Source organism: Esox lucius, chromosome 9 (genome assembly GCF_011004845.1).
Source record: "Esox lucius isolate fEsoLuc1 chromosome 9, fEsoLuc1.pri, whole genome shotgun sequence".
Lineage (NCBI taxonomy): Eukaryota > Metazoa > Chordata > Actinopteri > Esociformes > Esocidae > Esox > Esox lucius.
In genome coordinates this window covers 15,792,239-15,814,656 of record NC_047577.1, presented here as the reverse complement: position 1 = coordinate 15,814,656, position 22,418 = coordinate 15,792,239, and the positions used below count along the sequence as shown (strand labels likewise).

At 42.6% G+C, this 22,418-nt stretch overlaps 2 protein-coding genes across 3 annotated transcripts in view; both read left to right on the top strand.

Moving 5' to 3' along the window:
* Nucleotides 1-3,730: 3,730 nt before the first annotated feature.
* On the top strand, nucleotides 3,731-11,833 carry LOC105012257 (CCN family member 1). Its single transcript, XM_010872950.4, has 5 exons — nucleotides 3,731-3,942; nucleotides 4,924-5,137; nucleotides 7,021-7,410; nucleotides 7,555-7,733; nucleotides 8,679-11,833. Exons 1-5 carry the CDS (start codon nucleotides 3,865-3,867, stop codon nucleotides 8,982-8,984), a joined length of 1,167 nt encoding a protein of 388 aa, XP_010871252.2. The 5' UTR covers nucleotides 3,731-3,864; the 3' UTR covers nucleotides 8,985-11,833.
* Nucleotides 11,834-14,368: 2,535 nt separating this feature from the next.
* rab11fip4b (RAB11 family interacting protein 4 (class II) b) overlaps nucleotides 14,369-22,418 on the top strand; it is a 64,422-nt gene continuing 56,372 nt past the window's right edge. The window contains exons 1-2 of one of the 2 annotated variants that reach the window (XM_034294290.1): nucleotides 14,369-14,573; nucleotides 20,042-20,129. In XM_034294290.1, the coding sequence (XP_034150181.1) occupies nucleotides 14,424-14,573; nucleotides 20,042-20,129 (238 nt within the window). In that variant the 5' untranslated portion in view covers nucleotides 14,369-14,423. The remainder of the gene's footprint in view (nucleotides 14,574-20,041; nucleotides 20,130-22,418) is intronic. The other variant, XM_034294291.1, reaches the window with a different exon arrangement.

Here is a 22,418-nt window from a genome sequence, read left to right as displayed (position 1 = left end):
ACCATCTCATCTGGTTCGAGGTGGGGTGAATGTAGAGGTCAGGTCATCTGATGCCAGAGCATCACTCCTTGGTTCAATAGCTCTAATGCCGTCTGGCCATATACACACACTTTGCATAGAACTTCACAGATGCTGCAAATGTTTTGTTAGTAACCAGGGATAGCGCTCATTTATCAGAGGTTAAGTTATTAGAGAAATAATCGAGAGAAAACGGTGACCATATAACTTATGGACATAAATGGAATCTGATGAAAGTGGTACAGGAGATTTTAATTATGATAACAGCATTTTATTTAAATAACAATCCTTAATTTTGAAAGTCCATAATCAATACATACCGATAAGCCTAATGCCTATCCATTAAAAGTGTGTTGGGGCAGCCTACAGCAGATGTGTGCTTATTTCAGTCTGGACTGTATTTTTCTCAGTAGAACAATCTTTTTGTTCTCCAGTTTGACCATAATTCCTGAATACCAGATGTATTTTTGTGCTGCTATGTGGATCGTGAATAATGTTAGTTGAAGACTTAAATAGTTTCCAAGAGGCCTTCTTAGCTGTTGGTCTTCTTGACCTCTGATGCTCATGCTTACTTAGGGTTAGGGTTAGATAATAAAAGGATTTGAAAGCTTCACTTATCAGTACAGATATTTTTGACCCCTTCTATCAGTCCTTCTAGGGCCATGTTCTCAAACATCTTGGTGGTTTGTGTAGGAGGGGTTTCTATTGGGTTCAAATCATCACCTTAACGGATATCATTTAGGTACTGTTTGTGCTCTCTTGGGGTGGTGTTACAAGGTAGGAGGGGTCCTGTCCTGAAACTTATTGAACATTTAAAGAATTGTGGCTGATCGTTTTGATGGGAGGTTGGAGGCATCTTCCACTGTACAGTCGACATGGATTAGAGTTACGGAGTCGCTGCTTGGAACTCCAGATTCCGTTCCCCTTTTTCACTCTTCTCACTCCTCCCTTCTATTTGTTTTCTTACATAAGTTAAACTTTTCTATTTCAGGGTAATAAATCGCCTTGCCACTTAAAACTGTGAGTTGCATAATTCCAGTAGGATAACATTTCTAAACACTATTTAGCTCATTTATAACTTAGTATGTAGGCCTACCTGTATATTAATATGTACTGTATAACAAATTTGTAATCCATAATCCTAAATGCAAAACATATGCTGCGCATTAAGACCAGGTCCATAGTGCTGGGGTTTTGCGTGTGGCGGGTAAAGTACATTTTTGTTTCTTTACTAATGGTTTTGGTTAGGATTTGGTGAGGAGACGCTGCTCCTTGATCTGTACCTACAGGAAACCTCACCCTGGAGCTTGTTTTTGTGTGAAATACCTTATTGTCAGTACCACCACATGTATGGGCGTAGCCGGAGCTCTGTTCCCCCTCCCTAAAAAAACAAACTGTGACCACAGAACACCTGTCCTCTTTCTCGACTTCTCCCCTTTACGCCGCCCCTCCACCCTTTCAGGAAAGCCCTCTCACTTTCTCTCAGCCCTTTTTCGTCTGTTGCTTTCCCCTTTGCCTCTCGTTCTTTCTTAGCCGCTCTTGCTCATTCTCTCCTGGATTATTTATCTATGTATCATATATCCTGCCAGATGTTCCCTCTGAGTGACCGTGCTTAGAAACACCATGTTTGTCTCTTCTGCTTTTTGCTCCTGATGGTTCCCTATCTTCTATAAATAGTGCCCCTCCCCTGATCTGGGCCCATAGGGTGCCATTGTAACAGCCTAATACACAACCAGGATTGACAAGTGATATGGTGTTTCTAAGGGCAGTCAGTTACCCAGGGGATACACAAAGCTCATTTATGATTCTTGCAAATAGTTCTTTACAATACCCTTTTTCCTTGAAGTGTTTCCCCACAGTTTCAGAGTAGGATACTCTAAGAACCTTTTCCCTTTGTGCATTGATATTTTACATTTAGTCATTTAGTGGGTGCTCCTATCCAAAGCAACTTGCTTTTAGTCATTATTAGGCTTTTGACAGTGCCCTCAAAAAACACCAGACTAGAAATAACCTTGGACTTGGGCCGGTACTTTGAGTCTCTGAAAAAAAAAAGATCTGTCCGTCCTAGTCTCTGTTATCCAGTTCAGTGATGTGGCAAAAAAACCTGTGGTGGCCAGTCAGAAATGTCTCACACAGTTCAGTACTACTTGATTAAAATAGATGGGCCATGACTTCTGTTTCTGCTGGACATTACTGCTGGCAAAAGGCAGACTGACTGCGGTAACTGTTTACCAAAAAGCAACCAATTAGCTTCATAGTTTTGAGTTGAGTTTTTGCTTTGAGGCTATAGGGATCTTGTCCAAATAAGGCCTCTATTTAGGGAATTGGGTGCCATTTGTGAGTCAATCAGCTTCCAAACCCTACAGCAGAGTTTCTGGAACTGTTGGTCAGGACTGGACTTTTCCTGAGAATCACTACTAAATCAGTTATTTGAAGGACAACACCTAGAGAGGAACCAGGCTCAGAGGAGTTCCCAATTCCTTTATAGCTATAACTTTTCTTTTTGCTAACAAAATAGCATTTCAAACAACTTTAGTTAGATCACATTTCAGATAAATAACCATTGCACAGATGTCAAAACTGAAACCATTCTGGTTCACCGGCAATGTTTCCAACCTTGTCTGGGCTATAAAGCTCTCCATTGAGGAGTAATTGCTGCAAACCAGTTTTATCAAGCTATACTGCTATGTGCCTATAGTCTATAGGTGTTCGGGTCTTAAGGCTGAAAAGACTGTACTTCTTACCTGCAAACTCTCCCTATCGTATTTCATGCATTCTTTCATCAAAGAGGGTCTGTGTGTTCCAGGTGTGGCAGGAATTGAGAGGACGAGGGAGAACCCACAGGAAATAGAAGCCTTGATGGTCGGATGGGAAAAAATGGGAATGTAGTATAAAGTGGAAGTCTGGGGAGAATGGGCACAATGGACTTGTGGGCTTTTAGTAATAAACAGGTTTAACCATTAGTTTTACAGTACACACTGGTCTGTCCTGATGGCTGTGTCAGCACAGACCACCTGAATTCAAGACGGAAAGTTAGACAGACATGGGGGGTAGCTGTAAACAATCAAGGCCCAGACAGTATCCTTTCTTTATTGAGCATAGATAGAGCATAGGAAATAATGAAACACATCTGTGTAGTCCACAAAATGGGCAAGGTTTCATTAAACCTCACATCAGTAGACAGGTCCATGTTCACCTTCCTGGAAGAATGTAATACCCATATCATTACTTCAACTTACTGTTTGAATTACACCCTTGACAAGATTAACTTTCTGTACTGGCACACTGGTATCCAAACAGGAGTGCCTCACCTTTCCTGAGGTGGTGTTGCTATAAGTATTACTGTCCTGGGTGACAGCGTCTGCACCACACTCTAGCCAGCTGGATATATTTACCTTGGTGTTAACAGAGCGGTGGCCACAAAGGTGGAATTTCAGTAAATGTGACTTAAAAGCACCGGTTACATTTTAGTCCAGGCCAATAAAATAAACACTGACTACTTTTTATGAATGACGGTATTCATCCTTGAGCACGCCCCCCAATCAATTTCTAGCCCTCTCCCTAACTCCACCCATTTGGAATGTCTGGCCCGCTGCCCGAATGATAATTGGGTGGGCACATGGGAATGGGCGGGGTTTCTAAAGCGCTCACGAGGTTGATATAAATTAGAGTACCGTAGGTCCTATGCTGAATGATTGAGAGTGGAGTAACACAGTGATGATATAGAGGAAGGAACCAAACAAAAAAAAAAACGATTTCTTCAATTCATTTAACGGAATCTTGCAACTCAAATCTATAACTGAATTGGTTTTAGAAGTTCAAAACAGCAAGAGGACTAAAAACAATATGAGAGATACTACATTGTCTATAATTATGGAAAAACGTATTATGTTTGTTTTGTTGACAATGGCATTCACAAACCAGGTAAGTCCATAATAATTTGACAGAGCTGCAACACCCGACAGAGCGGCAGCACAATTTCAGCTCTGTCGTGCACTGATCATGGTACTTTCTTACCGTTGTGAATTTGTAACATTATACAGAAATAATTTATATTTTAAGTTAAAAGGGTGACAAATCTTTTTTTTATGAGTTACGTGATGCTGTATTTTCAAACTGTAACCGAGAGACGTGTGGTAACCCTGTGTGTTATATTGCTACTGGGTAACTACTACTGGAGTAACCGTGTTTTGAGTCGTAGGCTTATCATAGTCGTAGTACTAGTTCATAGTTAAATAAGTAAGTAACTATTTACAAGTAAACCAAACCCATATGTGCTGTTGAGTAATTACACTTAATTGTTAATCTGTGATTACAGTACAATTACAAGGAAATAAAAGACCCTGTAGCCTAATGTGAATCGCTAACAAGTTTGTTTTTGCCTACCTGCCCAGCCTTTAATTATCTAATATTTGATAGGCATGTTTGTGCTTGTCAAATATTTTTGACGCACTGTCTGAGGATAAGGCATTTACCAATAATGTTTATTCTGCAAAAAGTTGGAATGGGACTGTGATATACCGTGACTGCCTCAAAACACAAGTTGAGACAAGGGGTCAGAACATACTATTTAAACAGTTATTGAGACAGACAAGACATCTATAGGGGTGAATGAGAAGCGATGATATCTCCAAACAGAATGCATTATGTGGTGAAGCTAATATAACACGTTGATTGTGAACTGGACTCATAATTCAAAACCATCCTAAACGGGACACAATAATCATGTTAACCTATTATGTTAACCTGTTTTTGAGCGAAATGACGAAATGACGAGTCCTATAATTCAATTCGTAATAGCTTTTTCGCTGGTCCTTGACACCCATAATGTATTTATCTTGAAGTTTGTCAACATTCTTTCAGTGCTTTGTTGAACCTAAACAGCCCTCCTCCCTTTTCTTCCAGGTGGGTGCCAGGTGCCCAGCAGTGTGCGAGTGCCCAGCGTTGCCCGTCAGGTGCCCCCCCGGTGTGAGTGCGGTGCCGGACGGCTGCGGCTGCTGCAAGGTGTGTGCCGCCCAGCTCAACCAGGACTGCAGTCCCACACTGCCATGCGACCACCATAAGGGGCTTGAATGTAACTACGGCAACGATGTGACCCTGGTCGAGGGCATATGCAGAGGTAAGACTTGGATCGAGTGGGAAGTGTGGTGTGGAAGGATTTGACGTGTAGCTGCATATGCAATCCGGGGTCTCAAGTAAAGTTTTACTAATCATAACAAATATCATACAAAAAAAAATACAAAAACATAAACAAGCACTGGTTTTGTCTTATGTGCATCACGTTTATATACACTGCCTTAAATTATAGACAAAATATGGTTTAAAAGTGTTCAAAACTGCCTTTCATGTTTTGCTGAGAAAATGCCAAAGGTGACTTTCAGAGAGCAACAAGGGGATGAATAAAATCATCGGCTTTTGGGACACCTATTCACTCTTTTAGGCACGTCTATTCACACTTAAGTTATTGCACATACTAAAAATAATGTGCCTCCTTATAAGGATTCTATTTTGCTTATTAAGGTTGTATCTCTTTGGGCTGAGGAGAAAGGGATCATTTAGGACTTAGCAGTGATACATCAGAATCAGTGCCAGCTCAAGCCTTCTGAGGGCCCTAAGCAAACATTTTCTTTTGGGGCCCCCTCTCCTCTATCGTTTGAGGGCTCCTAGCAGATGGGGCCCCCTAGCGGTCGGGGGCCCTAAACGGCCGCTTATGCCATTTATGCCTGGAGCCGGCCCTGATCAGTATTTTACTATGGATGAAATACAGTTAATTAGATCACTGTGCCACTAGGGGGCCCACATTTTTATGTTTTTAGTGTGAAAACATCATCCAAAATAAGATTCTAATGTATCAAGACAAGTCGATTTTTGAGTGTTTAGGTAACATGTTTATACACAATGCTTTGTGCGCAATCAATCTATAACAAGAATAAATAAACCTTGTCAACTCCTGTTGGTCGGGATTGTTAACCACACTTTTGGCTGGGATCAGCTACTAGCACAAAGAAATCTTAATGCGGCCCCATTTAAAAATTGTTGAACTTTACTTTTATCATATTGTATCCCAGTGGGAGCAGATAGGACCATTTGCATGTGTAGTAGATTCCTTGAGAGAAGCTTAATCTCAAAGACCAAAATGGAACTTGTTCTATCTCCGTCATGCCTGGATTCCAGTCCTTCATAGACTAAGAATAGAGGCTTCTCTGTGCTTGTGATATGGAGACAGAGAGACTTTTCTAGATCCTTACCCACAAGACATCCTTCCTCTGCCCTTTCTTTGACCTCTGACCTCTCCCACTAGATCAGTGTTTTCCTTACCAAGAGTTACGTCAACCTCAGGCTATGGTGTACAGTGCATATAAGCCTGTTACATTAAAGTGTATGGCCTTGATGGGATTTGCCATCATTTCATTTTATTGAATTTGTTTCCAGGGCAGCTACTTCCCAATAATCTTTGCCTATTATCTAGCAACAACAGCACAATGCCTAAACATTTTTTTTTAATATACTGTAAGTCAAGTCAAGAAACTGCAATTAATTGGGTTAGATGTTGTGGGACACTGTGGTTGGTAGATTAAACAAGTTAAGCCTGGAGATTCTCAGGGCATTCTTTGTTCCACCAGACCTTCCATGCGTGTGTTTACTGGTCGTCAAGGGGGGATTGCGTAAAGAGCCTTTCAGCTGGTGTAATCCGAGTATGGCCTCTTCGTTCATATTTGGGATTGTCAGTGAAGGTTCTTGTACTTTGACTTTGGACTCTCAAGAGACATGGGTGGTATCCAAACCCTCCTGACCCTCTTCACATGATAGCATATTACATATTCTGTAGTAAACAGTTCAGCCCTACTGATGGTTTTATAATGCCTGAATGTGTGAACACCACAAAGTGGTCTTTGTGCCAGTCAAGCTCACCCATTGGGAAATTATGAAGTTAAATTGGATTGTACTGAACTGCACTGTATTACACTGTGCTAAAAGGATTCTTCCCATCACTTTTCACAGCCAGGAAGGAGGGTCGTACATGCGAGTACAATGGGAGGATCTACCAAAACGGCGAGGGTTTCCGCGCCGGCTGTAAACACCAGTGCACCTGCATTGACGGTGCCATCGGCTGTGCCCCCCTCTGCGACAACAGGCTGCCCCTCGCCACTCCCACCTGCCCATACCCGCGGCTGGTCAGGGCGCCGGGCGAGTGCTGCTTCACCGTGGACTGCCATAGAGGAACCAGGCGCCCGCCGGCCACCAAACACCTTCAGAAGCCCTCGCAGGCCAAGCTTCGGCCAGATAACACCGTGGGCAATGAGCTGCCGGAGAGGGGACATGGCTGGGCAAACCAATTGCCGGAGAGAGGACACATCTGGGCGAACGAGCAAGGCTACAAGCATCTGCCTGGTAAGGAACATACGCAGTGCTGGCTCTAGTTCTCTTCGGGTGCCATTACCACTTGAATCAACGGTGCTGGTCATGTTATCCCCCCCCCCCTCTGGGGTGTTCTCCTCTGTCCAACACACTCATCTTTCCATCCTCCCTTCCTAGTGACTAAGTATCTGGTGGAGAAATGTGTCATCCAGACAACGGACTGGTCCCAGTGTTCCCGAAGCTGCGGCATGGGTGTGTCGTCGCGCATCACCAATGACAACGCCCGTTGTAAGACGGAGAGAGAGACGCGTCTCTGTACCCTCCGGCCGTGCGGTGACTTAGCCGCCTTGCCCAAGGTAAGCGACGTCCTCGGACGATGGGACGGGCGATAGCGGGTGTCATGTCGGGCCTCTGACGCGCCGAAGAGCGTGAGCGTGTGGCGTGCGTGCGTGCGTACCCATAGTTACCAGAGAAAAGAGTGCGTGACCCCACATTTCACCGTTATGCCGGGCAATAACAACATCTTCCTTTTCATCTACTGGTCTGGGCTTACATCGATAACAAAGGCCCAACCCCCTAGACAGTTTCCTGATCACGCACCGATGGGAACAGGCTAGCGTCGGTTTACTCACACTGGCTGTGACGCCTTTTTAAATATAGTCTGCTCCACCCCACCCACGGCATTCCTGCCAAGCAACTGTCCATGGCTGGGCGTCTGTGCCCTGTGCACTCAGCCACGGAGATGATGTTTGTCTATATTAATCCCCTTCTCTTTCTCTGGCTCGGTGGATTCGTCCCGAATGGCTCCCTGCTCTCTATTCTGCACACTGCTTTTGACCAGGGTCCTTAGGGCTCATCTGGCCACGGTCCACAGGCCTCGGGTCAGAAGTAACGCACCATGTAGGGAACAGAGGAGCACTTGGGACGCAAGTCACTGTGGGCTGGGAGATTATAGCTGACTAACCGCTATGACTAATAAGTCCTCCACCTCTGAGCGTGAGACGAATGAGTTTCAGTGGGCTGTACTTTTCTTTTTCTTTTTTTTTTTTTTACTTTAGTGTGCATGTATATTATTTGTGTCAAAACAGCTGAAACATACTTGTCATGATAACCGATGTGCTCAAGATGACTGGGTTGCCCAGGCCTACCACGCACGTGTTCATAGACCGCTGAAACGTATTGAACAATGCTCAAAACATTAGCAATGTCTCAACGGCGCAGCGCGAAGCATTCGACTTATTCTGCGGCACTCAGATTAGCTTCCCTGGCCTCATCGCTCTCCTTCTCTCCCCTCTCTGCAGAAAGGCAGGAAGTGCTCATCGACCTATAAATCCCCGGAGCCAGCGCACTTGTCGTACGGCGAGTGTCAGAGTGTCCGCGTCTACCGGCTTAACTACTGCGGGCTGTGTACGGACGGCCGTTGCTGTTCTCCGCGCCGCGCTCGCACCCTCCCCGTGACCTTTGTGTGCCCGGACGGGGAGCGTTTCCAGAGGGCGGCCATGTTCATCCAGTCCTGCAAGTGTAGCGAGGACTGCGGTTATCTCAACGAGGCAGCTTTGCCACCGCAGCACTGGATGCACGGAGACACGCACAAGTTCATCGACTAGCTTGGCCGCGCGTTTATTTAACCGCGCCCTGGAACACGACTGAGGACATTCAAGAAGAAAGGAGGACTTCAAAAAGAGCAACCTGGGCCTTTAAGTACTTTTCTCTTTCAGGCTTCAAATAACTGAACCACACTTTAAAGGAGGCTTTCATTAGGAACCCTGTATTACCATAGCAAACCTCCCAAATAGTTAAGTGTTTACGTCTGACTGGAGTGGTTTTGACTGGCAAGTGACCCATCCACTCTTGAATGTTCCTCTGACACGGGTCTGAATGGAGGCCCAATCCCTGTCAGGTCCTAATGAACTACAGAGAAAAGCAGACGGCAACACAACACAGTGTTGTACCATAGTAAAAGCAATAGGAAACTAAAGGCACTGCACAGGGTTATTGGCTGTTTAGCGTTAAATGATGCCTTGACTAGACTGACCATAGCCGTTTTTTGCTATTCACCAAACAAAAGAAAATTACTGAGACGATTTGGAGCAAGCTTAAGATGTCTAATTTACAAGGCTCGTTTTCATGATCAGTTGTAAAACATTTTGCTACTGCGTGCACTTGCGATCACATGACCCAGCTGTACAAGGTTTGGGGGGGATACTGCCACCTCCCACAAGAGCACGGAAAGCGGCGAACCCTGCAGAGAAAGATTTATCTTGAGGTTCTGCCATGATCAGCCGGACGTCCTTAAGATGTCCCCTGCTTGCCGGGGATGACAGATACTGACTCCAAGCCTGCCTGGGCCGAAGAGACATGTTGATGAAGAGACGGGATGGAGAGTGTAGCCCCACGGGGGGTCAAACATGATAGCGACATTATTTATTCTTATCCAAGAACTTGACACTATCTCTCTGCAATGGAGAGAGAACGACAGCCAGTGCAGTTTTATTTTTCAGATCATTGGGACGACGAGCCGTCTAAAAACAGGTTTATGCAATAGATGGTAATGATAGAAAAGTGTATCCCCAATGGCACACTATTCCTAATGTAGTGCACTTCTTCTGACTGAGGCCCACAGGGCTCTGGTCAAATATGCTGTCCTACATAGGGCACACAATGCCGTTTGGGACACAGATGGGGTAATGAAAGATACGCCATCTTCTTTTAGCCAACTGACTGCAATACTAGAAGGAGCTCTGTCTGCAAGTAAGACGTGTTCAGAACGGACTGGACCAATTTCATTTAACTTCCAATGTCCTCTAATGTCTTACCATTGGAGTGTCATCTTCAAGGCCAATGCTAGATTTTTTTGGATAGTAACCCCCCCCCCCAAAAAAAAACAAAAAAACAGTGGGGCGTCATTTGTTTCTGAGACGTGCAGTTGGCACATTACTTTATTTGAATTATTATAATAATTTCTCATTTCTCATTGTATCTACGATCCTGTCTCATTGTAACAAATCCCAACAGAATCTTCCGGCAAGCCTTGCATATAGCCATCTGTGACAAACCATTTCGCTTTTTTCCCCACAGAGTTCCTCTGAACTGAAATGATGGCACAACAAAGACTGCCCCTAGTGTAATTTGTTATTTTTCTTCTGAATAGTAAGTTGAGGCCCTGACTGAGTTTCAGAGAATACTGGGGCCTCCCTTGTTGCCTGGTGAACTCCCAGCTCCGGCCAAATGCTGTTTCACACTCACAGATGTTATAACTTGTCAAGTAGTCTGGATCCGAGTACGTTGGAGATGATTTCTAGATCTGGTTGGTCCCAGCAATGGATGGACTGGACCAGGGCCAGAATACTACCGCGAAAGCAACTTTGACGATGACACTGAGGGCCGGTTTGACAGACACAAATTAAGGTTTGCCCAGAACAAAAAAAAAGTCAAGCTCGAGTGAGATCTCCCTTGAGTTTGATTATTAAGTTTAGGACTAGGCTTAATCTTTGTCCATTGAGATTACAATTTCTTTAGATTTTCCTATCTCTGCAGAGCTTGTTTTGTACAATGTCCCATACTTTGACGTCACTGAAACCACTGCAATAGAACAAGTGTAAAACTTAAATACTGTATGTAGCTAACAATAGATATTGCAGTGAAAGAGTTCTATTTAAGTCATCAGGCAAGCACCTTATTGGCCAGAGGCCCTACGCGAACGCTTATTTTGCTTATGTAATTGGCCAACCCTGATCATCTCCAATATAATATACATTTTTCAGATTCATTCACAAATGCAGATTTGAAAATGCTGTGTTCGGTGTGTTGTAAGATGTTCCAAAAATAAAAAATATTGTCTATACATCTTAATTGAGGATTTGAGCCTCAAAAACCTTTATATGAAATGTTTTACAATAAAACTGTAAAATACAATTCTAGAACATTTACAAATGAATGTTTGTCATAACTGATCATGTTCAACCAAGCCATTAAAATGGCACCAGTGTGTGTGAGCAAACGCGTGATATTAAGCTGACCTGCATGCTTCAGAGTTTCAGTTACATGTCATGTTTTATTTTAACTTGACTGTACCGTTTCAAATTCTCTCATTTGGCAGTCATTTGATTAGCTGGTAGCAAGAAGCTGACAGACTTTACGGGACATTTTCCAAAACACACAGTTTGCTGCTGACTTGGACACTTTTGTGGGGGATTGAATTAATGGGATAGTTATTTGAATTTACAGATTGGTTTTACTTAGCAATCTAATAACTATATTCAATATGACAGTATGACTGTAATCCATGCTTGAGTTATTTCTTTACATGGTCACATATCCACTGTTCACACAAATGGTACCATTTTAAACAATTTTGTACATTACTTCATAAATGTTTTACACTTTAGGATGATTTGAAAATGAAGCCATAATAAATATAACATCATTACCCTCACCATGCAAAACTAAAAGTAGTATTAGTATTTGAAAATAGTAGCCTGGTAAATAATACCAATTAAGCATGGATTGTTGCCTTAACTTGGCCACAACGGTTTAATGGAAATTGACATTTTGTCACAACTAAGATGTGGACCCAAATGCACGACATGGAGGCAGGAACTACCAATTAGGTTTTTGAGTCAACAAACAAGTATAGAGTTGGCAGGGGTTCGGTACACAGGTGGTCTCGGCGAATGCACAGGTGGATGATGAGGAGGAGAGTAGAGCAGGTAGACAAGCAGGTGTCTGGTACACGGGAAAACCTAGGCGCGGAGCACTGGGAACACAAGGAATTAGACTGCAGGAACGACTTGGAAGAATCACACAAGACGAACTGGCAACTGGAACAAAAAGAGAAGACAGGTTAAGTAGGCAGGGATAACGAGGGGATGGGAGACACCTGGTGGGGGGGAGACACATTTTGGTTACTGAACAGGAACTTCCCTATGGATTTTACTGGGTTTACAGAACCTGAAGAAATAAAGTTATTTAATGTGAAACCAAGTACTGCAATCGATGGGAGTCTATAGAGTTCTCAATTCTAAAACTTCTTGGTTTTCTCATTTTGTTAATGTTCACTGTAAATCCTCTCTCCTCACTCTGTAACAAGGAAACCATTAAGTGGTGGGTTGGTTGAAGAGACTTCAAGTTGTTTGTAGGCTAGTGGAAGAATGTCTCTCTTCCCCAATAGCTACATTTTATCAATGATACTCTTCTATATCCAGCCACGGAAATCTGCCACATCCACTCTGGAATGGTCCCACCTGTGGTATCCAATTAATTGCTACAGCCCAGCTTCATCACAGCAGAAGACCAGCAGCCACAGGAGTGTCAAAAAGAGGGGTATGTAATCACTATAGGTGACCACTGAATAAACCTGGGCACAGATCAAAAAGTGCTCTGGACAGTTGAGCCAAAGGTGAAATTATTGTCAGGGAGAATGTTTTTGAGAAAACAAAGCACTGCATTGGAACACAAAAACCATATACCAACCATAAAGCATGGAGGCGGTGGCATTATGGTTGGGGCTGCTTTACTGCCTCAAGGCCTGGCCAACTTGCCATCCTTAAGCCAAGCTTGAATTCCATATTGTACCAGATAATTCTTGAGGAGAGTCTGTCAAAAAGCTGAAAGTGAATCAAACTTGGATCTTGTAACAGAAAAATGATTCACACCAGCAAATATATTACAAAATTGCTCAAAAGAAGAAATGGAGGGTTATGGAATGGCTGAGTAAAAGCCCAGACCTCAATCCTATTGAAATGTTGCGGTGGGACTGACCAGCCCATGCATGCAAGAAAGCCATGGAACATTACATAATTGAAACAGTACTGTAAAGACGAAGTGGGCAAAAATGTCTCCCAGTTGATGTAAGAGACATTTACAAGAAAAATAACACATTAAGTTATTTCTGCAAAAAAGGGGGCAACACTGGCTACTGAAGCCAGTGTTTTTTCCTACGCTATGAAATGGCATTTCATTGTTAAATTATCTGTCAAAAGTGTTGATTACATATCCATATGTACTTTCCAGGGGGTTTACATACTTTTTGAAATTGCTTTACAAATTTACCTTAGAATTATTAAAACAGTTGTAGGTTGGACATATGGAATATCTGGAGCACACCTGAGGAGTTCTTGAATGTAAGGTCCGTAAACACTAAAACAAAACGTCTGTATGGGTTTGAATGAAGCTACAACGGCTAGACGGACAGGTGGTACCTAACTTTTTCCACTTAGGGGCTTCGTTCATCATGTGAGAACAGACTAAGGAGAGCAACTGCCTTGCTTGATCCTACTTACTGTGGTTCATAGAAACATCACTTCTCCAATTTTAGAAACGCCATACACTACAGTAAGTGTTTGATAATATTACCTTGAGGATCTTTCATTTGTCAACATTTAGCCACATTGTCTATTGGCTAACCGTTACCAATACCACAATGAGAAATGTAAAATGTGTATAGATTAATTATTTTAATGAGTAAATCATAAATTATTTACTCATAAAGGATTTGTCGATTAATGAAAGGGTCACTTTATTTTAAGTTAAAATCATAAAGTAGCCCCTTCAACTATTGCTCTCAACATATTAATTAGACAATCTCAATAATAACATTCATTTGATTTTAGTAGACGTGCACGTTATACAGCATGCACTATGATAGTTCAAGGGGCAACGTTATGATTTTAACTTTAACGATATTGGCGAAAATGTTGCTAGTTTTTGCGTTTCTCCATGTAATTTGGAGACTTTTGACATGGTGTTGAAATGCAGTACCCTGCTTCCCATCCGTTCAGCTAAACACTAGATGTGCTATGAGCTGCATGATGCTAACAGGGCTTTCCTGACCGCGCAACTGTGTCCATGTCAACCTCTGTTTGAGAACCCATGCCTCCATCTCTCTTCCACCTCGCAGCATCCAGTGGTCCTCGCGCTATCCGGATACTGTGTTGCCAAGCACGCACTACAATCCAGGGCACTCAGCGCAGCTGCAGTTCCAGCTGATGGCGCTCGCAGTATCGCTGTTCAAGTCGTGTTTTTAACCCTAAAACAACAAACTACGGATGGATGGTACCCTTCCCAAACCGGAGCGGCTTCTGCTGTTCCTGAAAAAACTCAAAGAAGTGTTCGACGTATTCGACGAGGATTCGGATGGTTACATTCGCCTGGAGCATTTCATAGACCTCGGTTCACAGTTTGGTCAAGGAGATGAGGTAAGATGAAGAATCCTATTTTTAGTGTTAAGGCATATCGTAACAGCCAATAGCAGCGTTTGTTTATAGCTTTTATCTTTTGATTCATTGTGTCTGACGCGGGTTTTTAGTGCTCAATTGAAGCTTAACAAAGTCTTTAAACCTGTTAAGTAATATTTGCTTGGGTGTTACAAAAGACCTGCCTGTGGAGGAGTGTGGTAGTGGAGGAGTGTGATACTTTCGTGTGAGAGACTCTGATACAGCCTGGATGCAGTGAGTAGAGAAATAATTAACAAACTAAGCCAGAGGCCTGTGTTTAAGTGCAGCAGCTTTATTATGTTTTGCATAATGCACCAGTTTATAAATCATAGAGAGAAGGGATGCTTTAGTAAAATATTATTTGTATTAAAACAAGCTTTCTACCATTTATCGTAGCATTGATGTGATTTCCTTAACTAGGGTTTCTGTAAGAACTGACAGGGCAGGCAGATCTACTTTTAGTACTGGTATAGTCCAGACCAATGGTTCCCAACCCTTTTCAGTTACTTTAATACCAACAAAATTTTTCTCTGCCCAAAATACCCCTGATGTACCCCCTTCTGTTCATTGTACCAGTAAGCCTATGGTGTCATGAGTTTTGTCAAGTACCCCATGTGGAGAGACCAAGTACCCCCCGGGGTCCTAGTACCCCTGGTTGGGAACCACTGGTCTAGACAAGGGGTTCCTAATCATTTTCCACCAGGTCCCCCTTATTTTATATTGGATATATTTTGTGCTCCTCCCACCCACCCAATAGGGATGTCATGAGAACCGATACTTCGGTACCAAGTCGATGGCAAAGTTCAGAAATCATGACTGTCCTCGTTTTTGTGCCGTACCACGGGTACCGTACGCACCGGGGCTCCAAAACGTGCCAGATGGCGGCAAGTGCAGCCACAGCTCCGCCTCAAATTGTCCAAAAGGAAAAAAAGTGCGTTGGAAGCAGATGATCTGGGAGTAATACATTCACCAAAACCACGATGCAAATGGTGCCTTCAAACTTTCCAGACTGAAGGAGGAAACACTTCCAACTTAGTGAAGCACCTCAAAGGCAGACATGCCGATTTATTTAAAGAATTTGAGGTGATTTTCAATCCACGTTACATTCACAACGTATCCAAAGTATTATCCTTGTTATATCCTAAAATTAGGTATCGTGAGTGGGCTATACACTGGTTTAATTTTGTGTCCCCAATCAAAGCCCAGTTTACGGGGCCCCCAACTCTAGCTGGACCATTTTTGTATACCCACATACACCAGCACCTGCCAAAGTCCTATGTCATTAGAAGAGTGGGATATATTTATGTCAGTTAATTTGAAATAATGTGTTGAACCGTCTCCAAACGTAGTGCTTATGGTTGTGACCATAAAGCTCTATTTTGGTCTCTTGCCAGAAGGTGTGAGGCGTGTCAAGGTGTTGTCAGGCATATTGTAACCAGGCTTTTAGCTGGCAACTTGACCATGCAGGTCATTTTTGTTTCGTTTTATTGTGCTCCTTGAAACAGCCACACTGTCTTTTTCCAGAGCAACCTTTATTTCTCCTTAGGTTACCTGTGGGTTTTTCTTTGTATCCCGAAAATTTTTCTGGCAGTTTTGGCTTAAATCTTTCTTGGTCTACCTGACCTTGGCTTGGTATCAGTGATCCCCGAATTTTCCACTTCTTAATAAGTGATTGAACAGTATTGATTGGCATTTGCAAGGCTTTGAATATCTTTTTATATCCTTTTCCATCTTTATAAAGTTCCATTACCTTGTTATGCAGGTCTTTTGACTGTTTTTTGCACCCCATGGCTCAGTATCTAGCCTGCTCAGTGCAACAATGTAAGAGCTAAGAAACTCATTGACTATTTATACACAGACACTAATTGCAATTTAAAAAGCCACAGGGAAATTCACCTTTAATTGCCTTTTTCACCATGTGTGTGTCACCATGTGTGTCTGTAACAAGGCCTAACATTCAGTGGTATGTAAACTTTTGATCAGGGCCATTTGGGTGATTTCTGTTATAGTTATGATTTAAAAAGGAGCCAAACAACTATGTGATAATAAATGGCTTCATATGATCACTATCCTTAGTGATCCTTAGTTTTTTTGCTTCATCAGTCATATTTTCAAAATTCAATGCCAAAATGTCACGATTTCTGCCAGGTTATGCAAAGCTTTGAGCACAACTGTATATATACAAACCCATGCCACAGTACGTCACCCTACGCCACAGTATGCCACCCCATGCCACAGTACGTCACCCTACGCCACGGTATGCCACCCCATGTCACAGTACGTCACCCTATGCCACAGTATGCCACCCCATGCCACAGTACGTCACCCTATGCCACAGTATGCCACCCCATGCCACAGTACGTCACCCTACGCCACGGTATGCCACCCCATGTCACAGTACGTCACCCTATGCCACAGTATGCCACCCCATGCTACAGTACGTCACCCTACGCCACGGTATGCCACCCCATGTCATAGTATGTCACGCTACACCACGGTATGCCACCCCATGTCATAGTATGTCACGCTACACCATGGTATGCCACCCCATGCCACAGCAAGGCATATGCACTGGAGGCGGTGGCCTGGACTGCTGGACAATCCCAGGCTGCTAATTAGCCATTTCAATAGTGACTTGCTGTCTTTGTGAACATGAAGTTGGTAATAGATTACTCTCCCTTTCAAATGAACAAGCTTCTTCCAGTAAGATTGAGTCACAGCAGAGGAATTGCCCTAAATCCAACCCTATTCCTTATAGTGCACTACTTCTGACCACAGAAAGATGATCCCTGCACCCTTCCTTATAGTGCACCACTTTTTTTTAAGGAAGTGGACACTTACATATTTCTATACTTTTGTTTTACTTGCGAATATGAACTTGTCTCGTTGCAGCAAATCTTCAGCATATTCAGGAGAGTCAAAGATCTAGACATGTCCCTTTAATGCAGATTTCACCAAGATGCTGTACATTTTATCACAGTGCTCAACCAGCCCGGAGTACAGATGAATAAATCCGCTAAGGCTGACGGAGGTGACTCACGTTGCCCTGGTACAATCTACCAAGGGTTGCTCCCAACGGCCATTTTGAGAGATTTTGTAATATACATAAATTAATTGCTTTTCTGGCTAAAGATCTTGGTAGAAGCATGTATTACTTGCTGCTACCAAGATCATCATCATGTTACTTTAATGGAATCCAGAGTAAGTGGAATTATTTGTTCTACCTGAATGCAGGGGTGGTTGAAGGTCAAAATGAAAGCCATGTCTGGGCCTGTCTGTACCTTGTTCTATCACTGGCCCGAGTGCTTGTTGCCAACACTCCTCGAACATCGTAATATACAGCTCTGGAAAAACTTAATAGAACACTGCACCTTTTTCTTTCCTTTCCAAAGAAGGTTTTGAATGAGGAACAGAAGGGTTAAAATTAAGAGACCACTGCGAATTGAATGCTTCTGTTCCTCACTCAAAACTTCATTTTCAACTTTTTTGGAAAGGAAAGAAAAAGGTGCAGTGGTCTCTTAAGTTTTTCCGGAGCTGTATTTTGTATGACATGTTGCATCTTTATCCCATAATATTGAAGGGGGCATTGTTACAACTTCAGTTGAACTTCAATAGATTGCGTTATTATCAACACCCTAAGGACATTTTCACATGTGTGATTATCAACACCCTAAGGACATTTTCACATTTCAAAGTCTTGCAGTATGGGTTAGGGTTATATATATTTAATTGGGATTGGCTGTCACTGATCTCCACAGAGCATGACAGAGTGGATGCTGGGAAAAAAGTGTATTTACCACAAATAATCTGTGGGGCGAAAACTGCCTTCGGAAGTCACGTAATTCAGGTGTCATATGATCTCAGATTAAATACTCTTGGCACAATAACAACAAAACTGATCGATTGGCCGAGAAGGTTTATAATCAGATGGCCAAGAGGCCAATGGCTACTACCTAGTTCCATGCCAAGGATGGGGGAGAAACAGTCTATATGTCTACTGTTACACAAAGCCAGGTTATATGGAATACAATATATGGACAGGTAATGTCCAACCGTAAATGCTGGAGGTTGTTATTGACCTGTTAGTTCCTGGTTTGCCACTGTGACAGGGATGGAACATTATGGTTGATTGGCTCCTCTGGGATATTATGTATCACTGTGGCTACATGGATGTTGTGGGTAGGAGGTGAAACATATGTGTTTTCTTACTGGGTTCAATTAATAGTAGGTGCTGTGGGAAGGTGTATTAGCATGAATGTACAGTGCCATCCACTTATTTACTGCCCCTGTTTAACATGAGCGAAAAAGGCTTTGAGAAAACATCATTAATGTTTTTCAGCTTGATCTTGCCATCAACATATGGGAGAAATCACAACTTTTAATTCAGGTAAATTTATTCAAAAAAAAATGTCTCTTCTCAAAAACAGTTAGAAATGAATGTGAACAAAATAATAGTCATAATAATAATCTAAATAAAACCATCTCGGTGTAAAATCACTTTTTGTCAGTTCACCTGTTCAACAGCCCCTCTATCCTCTGCCTTTATCCACCACTTCTGTCCTCCCCCTCTCAGTCCCACTGACCTTCCTGGATTGGAGAGGTTCAGTAACGGCTAAAACTGAACTCCTACTTTTAATCCAGTAAAAATGAATTTAATCTACTAAAAACACCATTATGGCCCAAATTATCCAATGGCATTAATTTCACCCCTCTCTCAGCACTTTCCTGTTGACCCAGTTACCGGGCCAACCGTTACTAGGACGTTGGGGCCGGAACTGATTAAGGTGTGTGTTTTAACTGACAGCTGTCTTCGACAGAAAGGGATAGTGACGCACAGCTATAACAGAGCTCGGACAGATGGGAGAAGGCCAGGCGCGTGTGTGTGTGTTGCATTTCGAAAAACCCAAACACACACACACATTCAAACATCTTTCTGATATTTACAAGGTCATTAGAAGTCTTTCCAGTTTCATGTCACGTTTCAGCAGCCCCATTCTGAAAGTAGCAGTTTCAAATTTAAAAGAGCTCCAGACAGCATCTAATAAGTGGACATAAATGCATCATTCAGTGGTATAAGAGAGTAGCCCCGTGTCTATGCTCCAAGCCACCCCGCAAGGAATCCTCCTCAGTCCTTTAAATGCAACCATGATTATAATATCGTAAGTTGGTAATGCGCTTTTTAAAGAACCTCAGCACTAGTTCTTTGTGAATGTACTCTGTGCTCATGCCTGGAAAGGAGGCTCTGTTGACAACAACACTAGTGACTCAGCTGTGACTCAGGGAGGGACTGTTAGAACAGGCGGTGGTGGGAGGCGCCACGCTACAGGTCGACAACACATACACGCTCACGGCTGTTAGCAACTCAATATGATTGACATTCTAATGCTTGTTTAGAATGTCATCTGTTACAATGGGCTCAGCCTTTTTGTTTCATTTTCCATGTGCTACAGGTGAAGAAGTTAGCCAGATGCTTGGACCCTGATGAGCAGGGCATGATAAACTTCAAGGGCTTCTGTCATGGAGTGCTGGCAATCAAAGGTAAGAATGAAGGCCTTTAAAGGGAGCCAAGTCAGGTTCTGGGGAATGGCCGAATTCAGTGTTACTTTGGGTTTTGGGTTTGTGTTCACGTTTTACTACCCTGGTGAAGACTGAAAAGTACAGTTAAACAAGGAAAAGTTCCTGTGAGGAAACTTTTTGGTTTAAGGTTTATGGGTTACGTTTGGGGTAAAAGTTATGGTTAGAGTTTAGGGTTAGGATCAGGGTTGACGGATCAGGGTTTTGGTCATTACGCTAAACAGGATATTTAATGGAAATATACTTTTTCCATTTGTAGTGTGTGTGTGTACCTGTGAAGGCAGAGTATCTTTCTGAGTAGCATCATTCATCTGTGTCTTTTTGCAGTTCCCCTCCTACTCAGTTCAGAGAGGCTGGGAGTGCTGAGGGTGAATCCAACTGCATAGTTACCATCTAGTAACTATGGAGGTGAATCCAGTCACATGTACAGTACATATTCAGCCAAAATATAAAATGGTCAATAAAAAAGGTAATCCAATCCAATTTGCGTTTGTGTTGGAAATGGATTGTGAAATTATCAAGGAAGATTGTGTCAGTTAAAATGAAAGCCCTAATATTAACAAAATGCCTCTGTTGTGCATTCAACTGATGTTAGCATCATCCAGCCCATGGTTGAGTCTCAATCTTTCTCAGAGTTAGTTTGTTTTTGTGTACTGTCATTGCTTTTCACAGCAACGCTCCAGGTTGGTTTCTCCCAGCTTATCCTCCCAGCTAATCCTCTAACTGACTGTCCTCTAACTGACCGCTATGTGGCCGTCCAGACTCCCTGTGAACCTGATTGGACCAGCCAACCAGGACACAAGAATGGGGAACAAGCATTGCCAAGAGGAGGTTGTTGTATTCTGTGTGTTGCCAGGGCCATATTAACTATGCTAATGCCAACTCATCTAGAGTTTGGAATTGACCCGAGTGAGCATGCCGTCTGTCTGTCTTCAGCCCAGCCAGAGGCTAAAGTTACAACACAGCTGGCATTAGCACAGGTTATGGATTTGGAAAAGAAAGATTGCCAAATAAGATTTTGGGATAATGAGATGATGTATATACATTTAATCTGCCCAAGCCAGAAACCATCACACAACAATTAAAGAGCTAGTAACTACAATTTTTTATATATAGTACTAGTGAAAAGTTTGGAAACACTCATTCAAGAGGTATTTCTTTTTGACATATTCAAGGGTGTTTCTTTATTTAGATTTTTTGCAGTTGCAAAACCCATCAAGCGCTATGATAAAATTGTCTCTCTTGAGGACCGCCCCAGGAAAGGAATACCCAGAGTTTCATTTGTTCCAGAGGATAAGTTCATTAGAGTTACCAGCTTAAGAAATCATCAATAAACTACACCTCATTGCAGCCTAAATAGTAGTAACAGACACCTCTCAACATCAACTGTTCTAAGGAGACTGCGTGAATCAAGCCTCTATGGTCCAATTACTGCCAAGAAGAAGAAGTGAATTGATTTGGAAAAGAAACACGAGAAATGGACTGTAGACCAGTGGAAATCTGTGCTTTGGTCCGATGACTCCAAATTGGAGATTTTTGGTTCCAACTGCTGTTTCTTTGTGAGACGTAGAGCAGGTGAACACATGATCTCCACATGTATGGTTGTCATCTTGAAACATGGAGGAAGGTGTGTGATGGTGTGAGGGTTCTTTGCTGTTGAGACTGATTTATTTAGAATTCAAGGCCCACTCAACCAGCATGGCTACCACAGCATTTTGCAGTGATACTCCAATCCCATCGATAGTATAAAGTGTTCTATTTTACTTAAAGTATTTCTTTATTTTACCTTTGTTTATACAGGGAATCAAACTGATATATTTTGCAGTTGAGCCCATTATTGCAGCTATAATGAAACACGCAAACACCTATATGAAACACACACTCACAAACATTAAGAAAAGCAATCACAATATACAGAGTAACAATTCAGATTATTTTGCAGGACATTCCGGGAGTGGAGGGCTTAGTAGTCAGAAGCCAAATCAGCCCACCGTATCTCTAGGATTAGCGAGTCTTGAAAGCGTATGATAACCACTGTTTTTGTCATACATTTTTTACGTGAGATAGGTGGAAGTTTCTGCATGACAGCCTAATATACAAACCTAATATGTCTGGCTGTTCTGGAAGCAATAAGTTCTAGCCAACTAAAGAATATGCAAGATGATGTGTGAAAGTTGATACCAGTAATAAAACACAAAGCTGCCTGATAGACTGAATCCAGCTGAAGCATGCACATATAGTCCATCACCATGA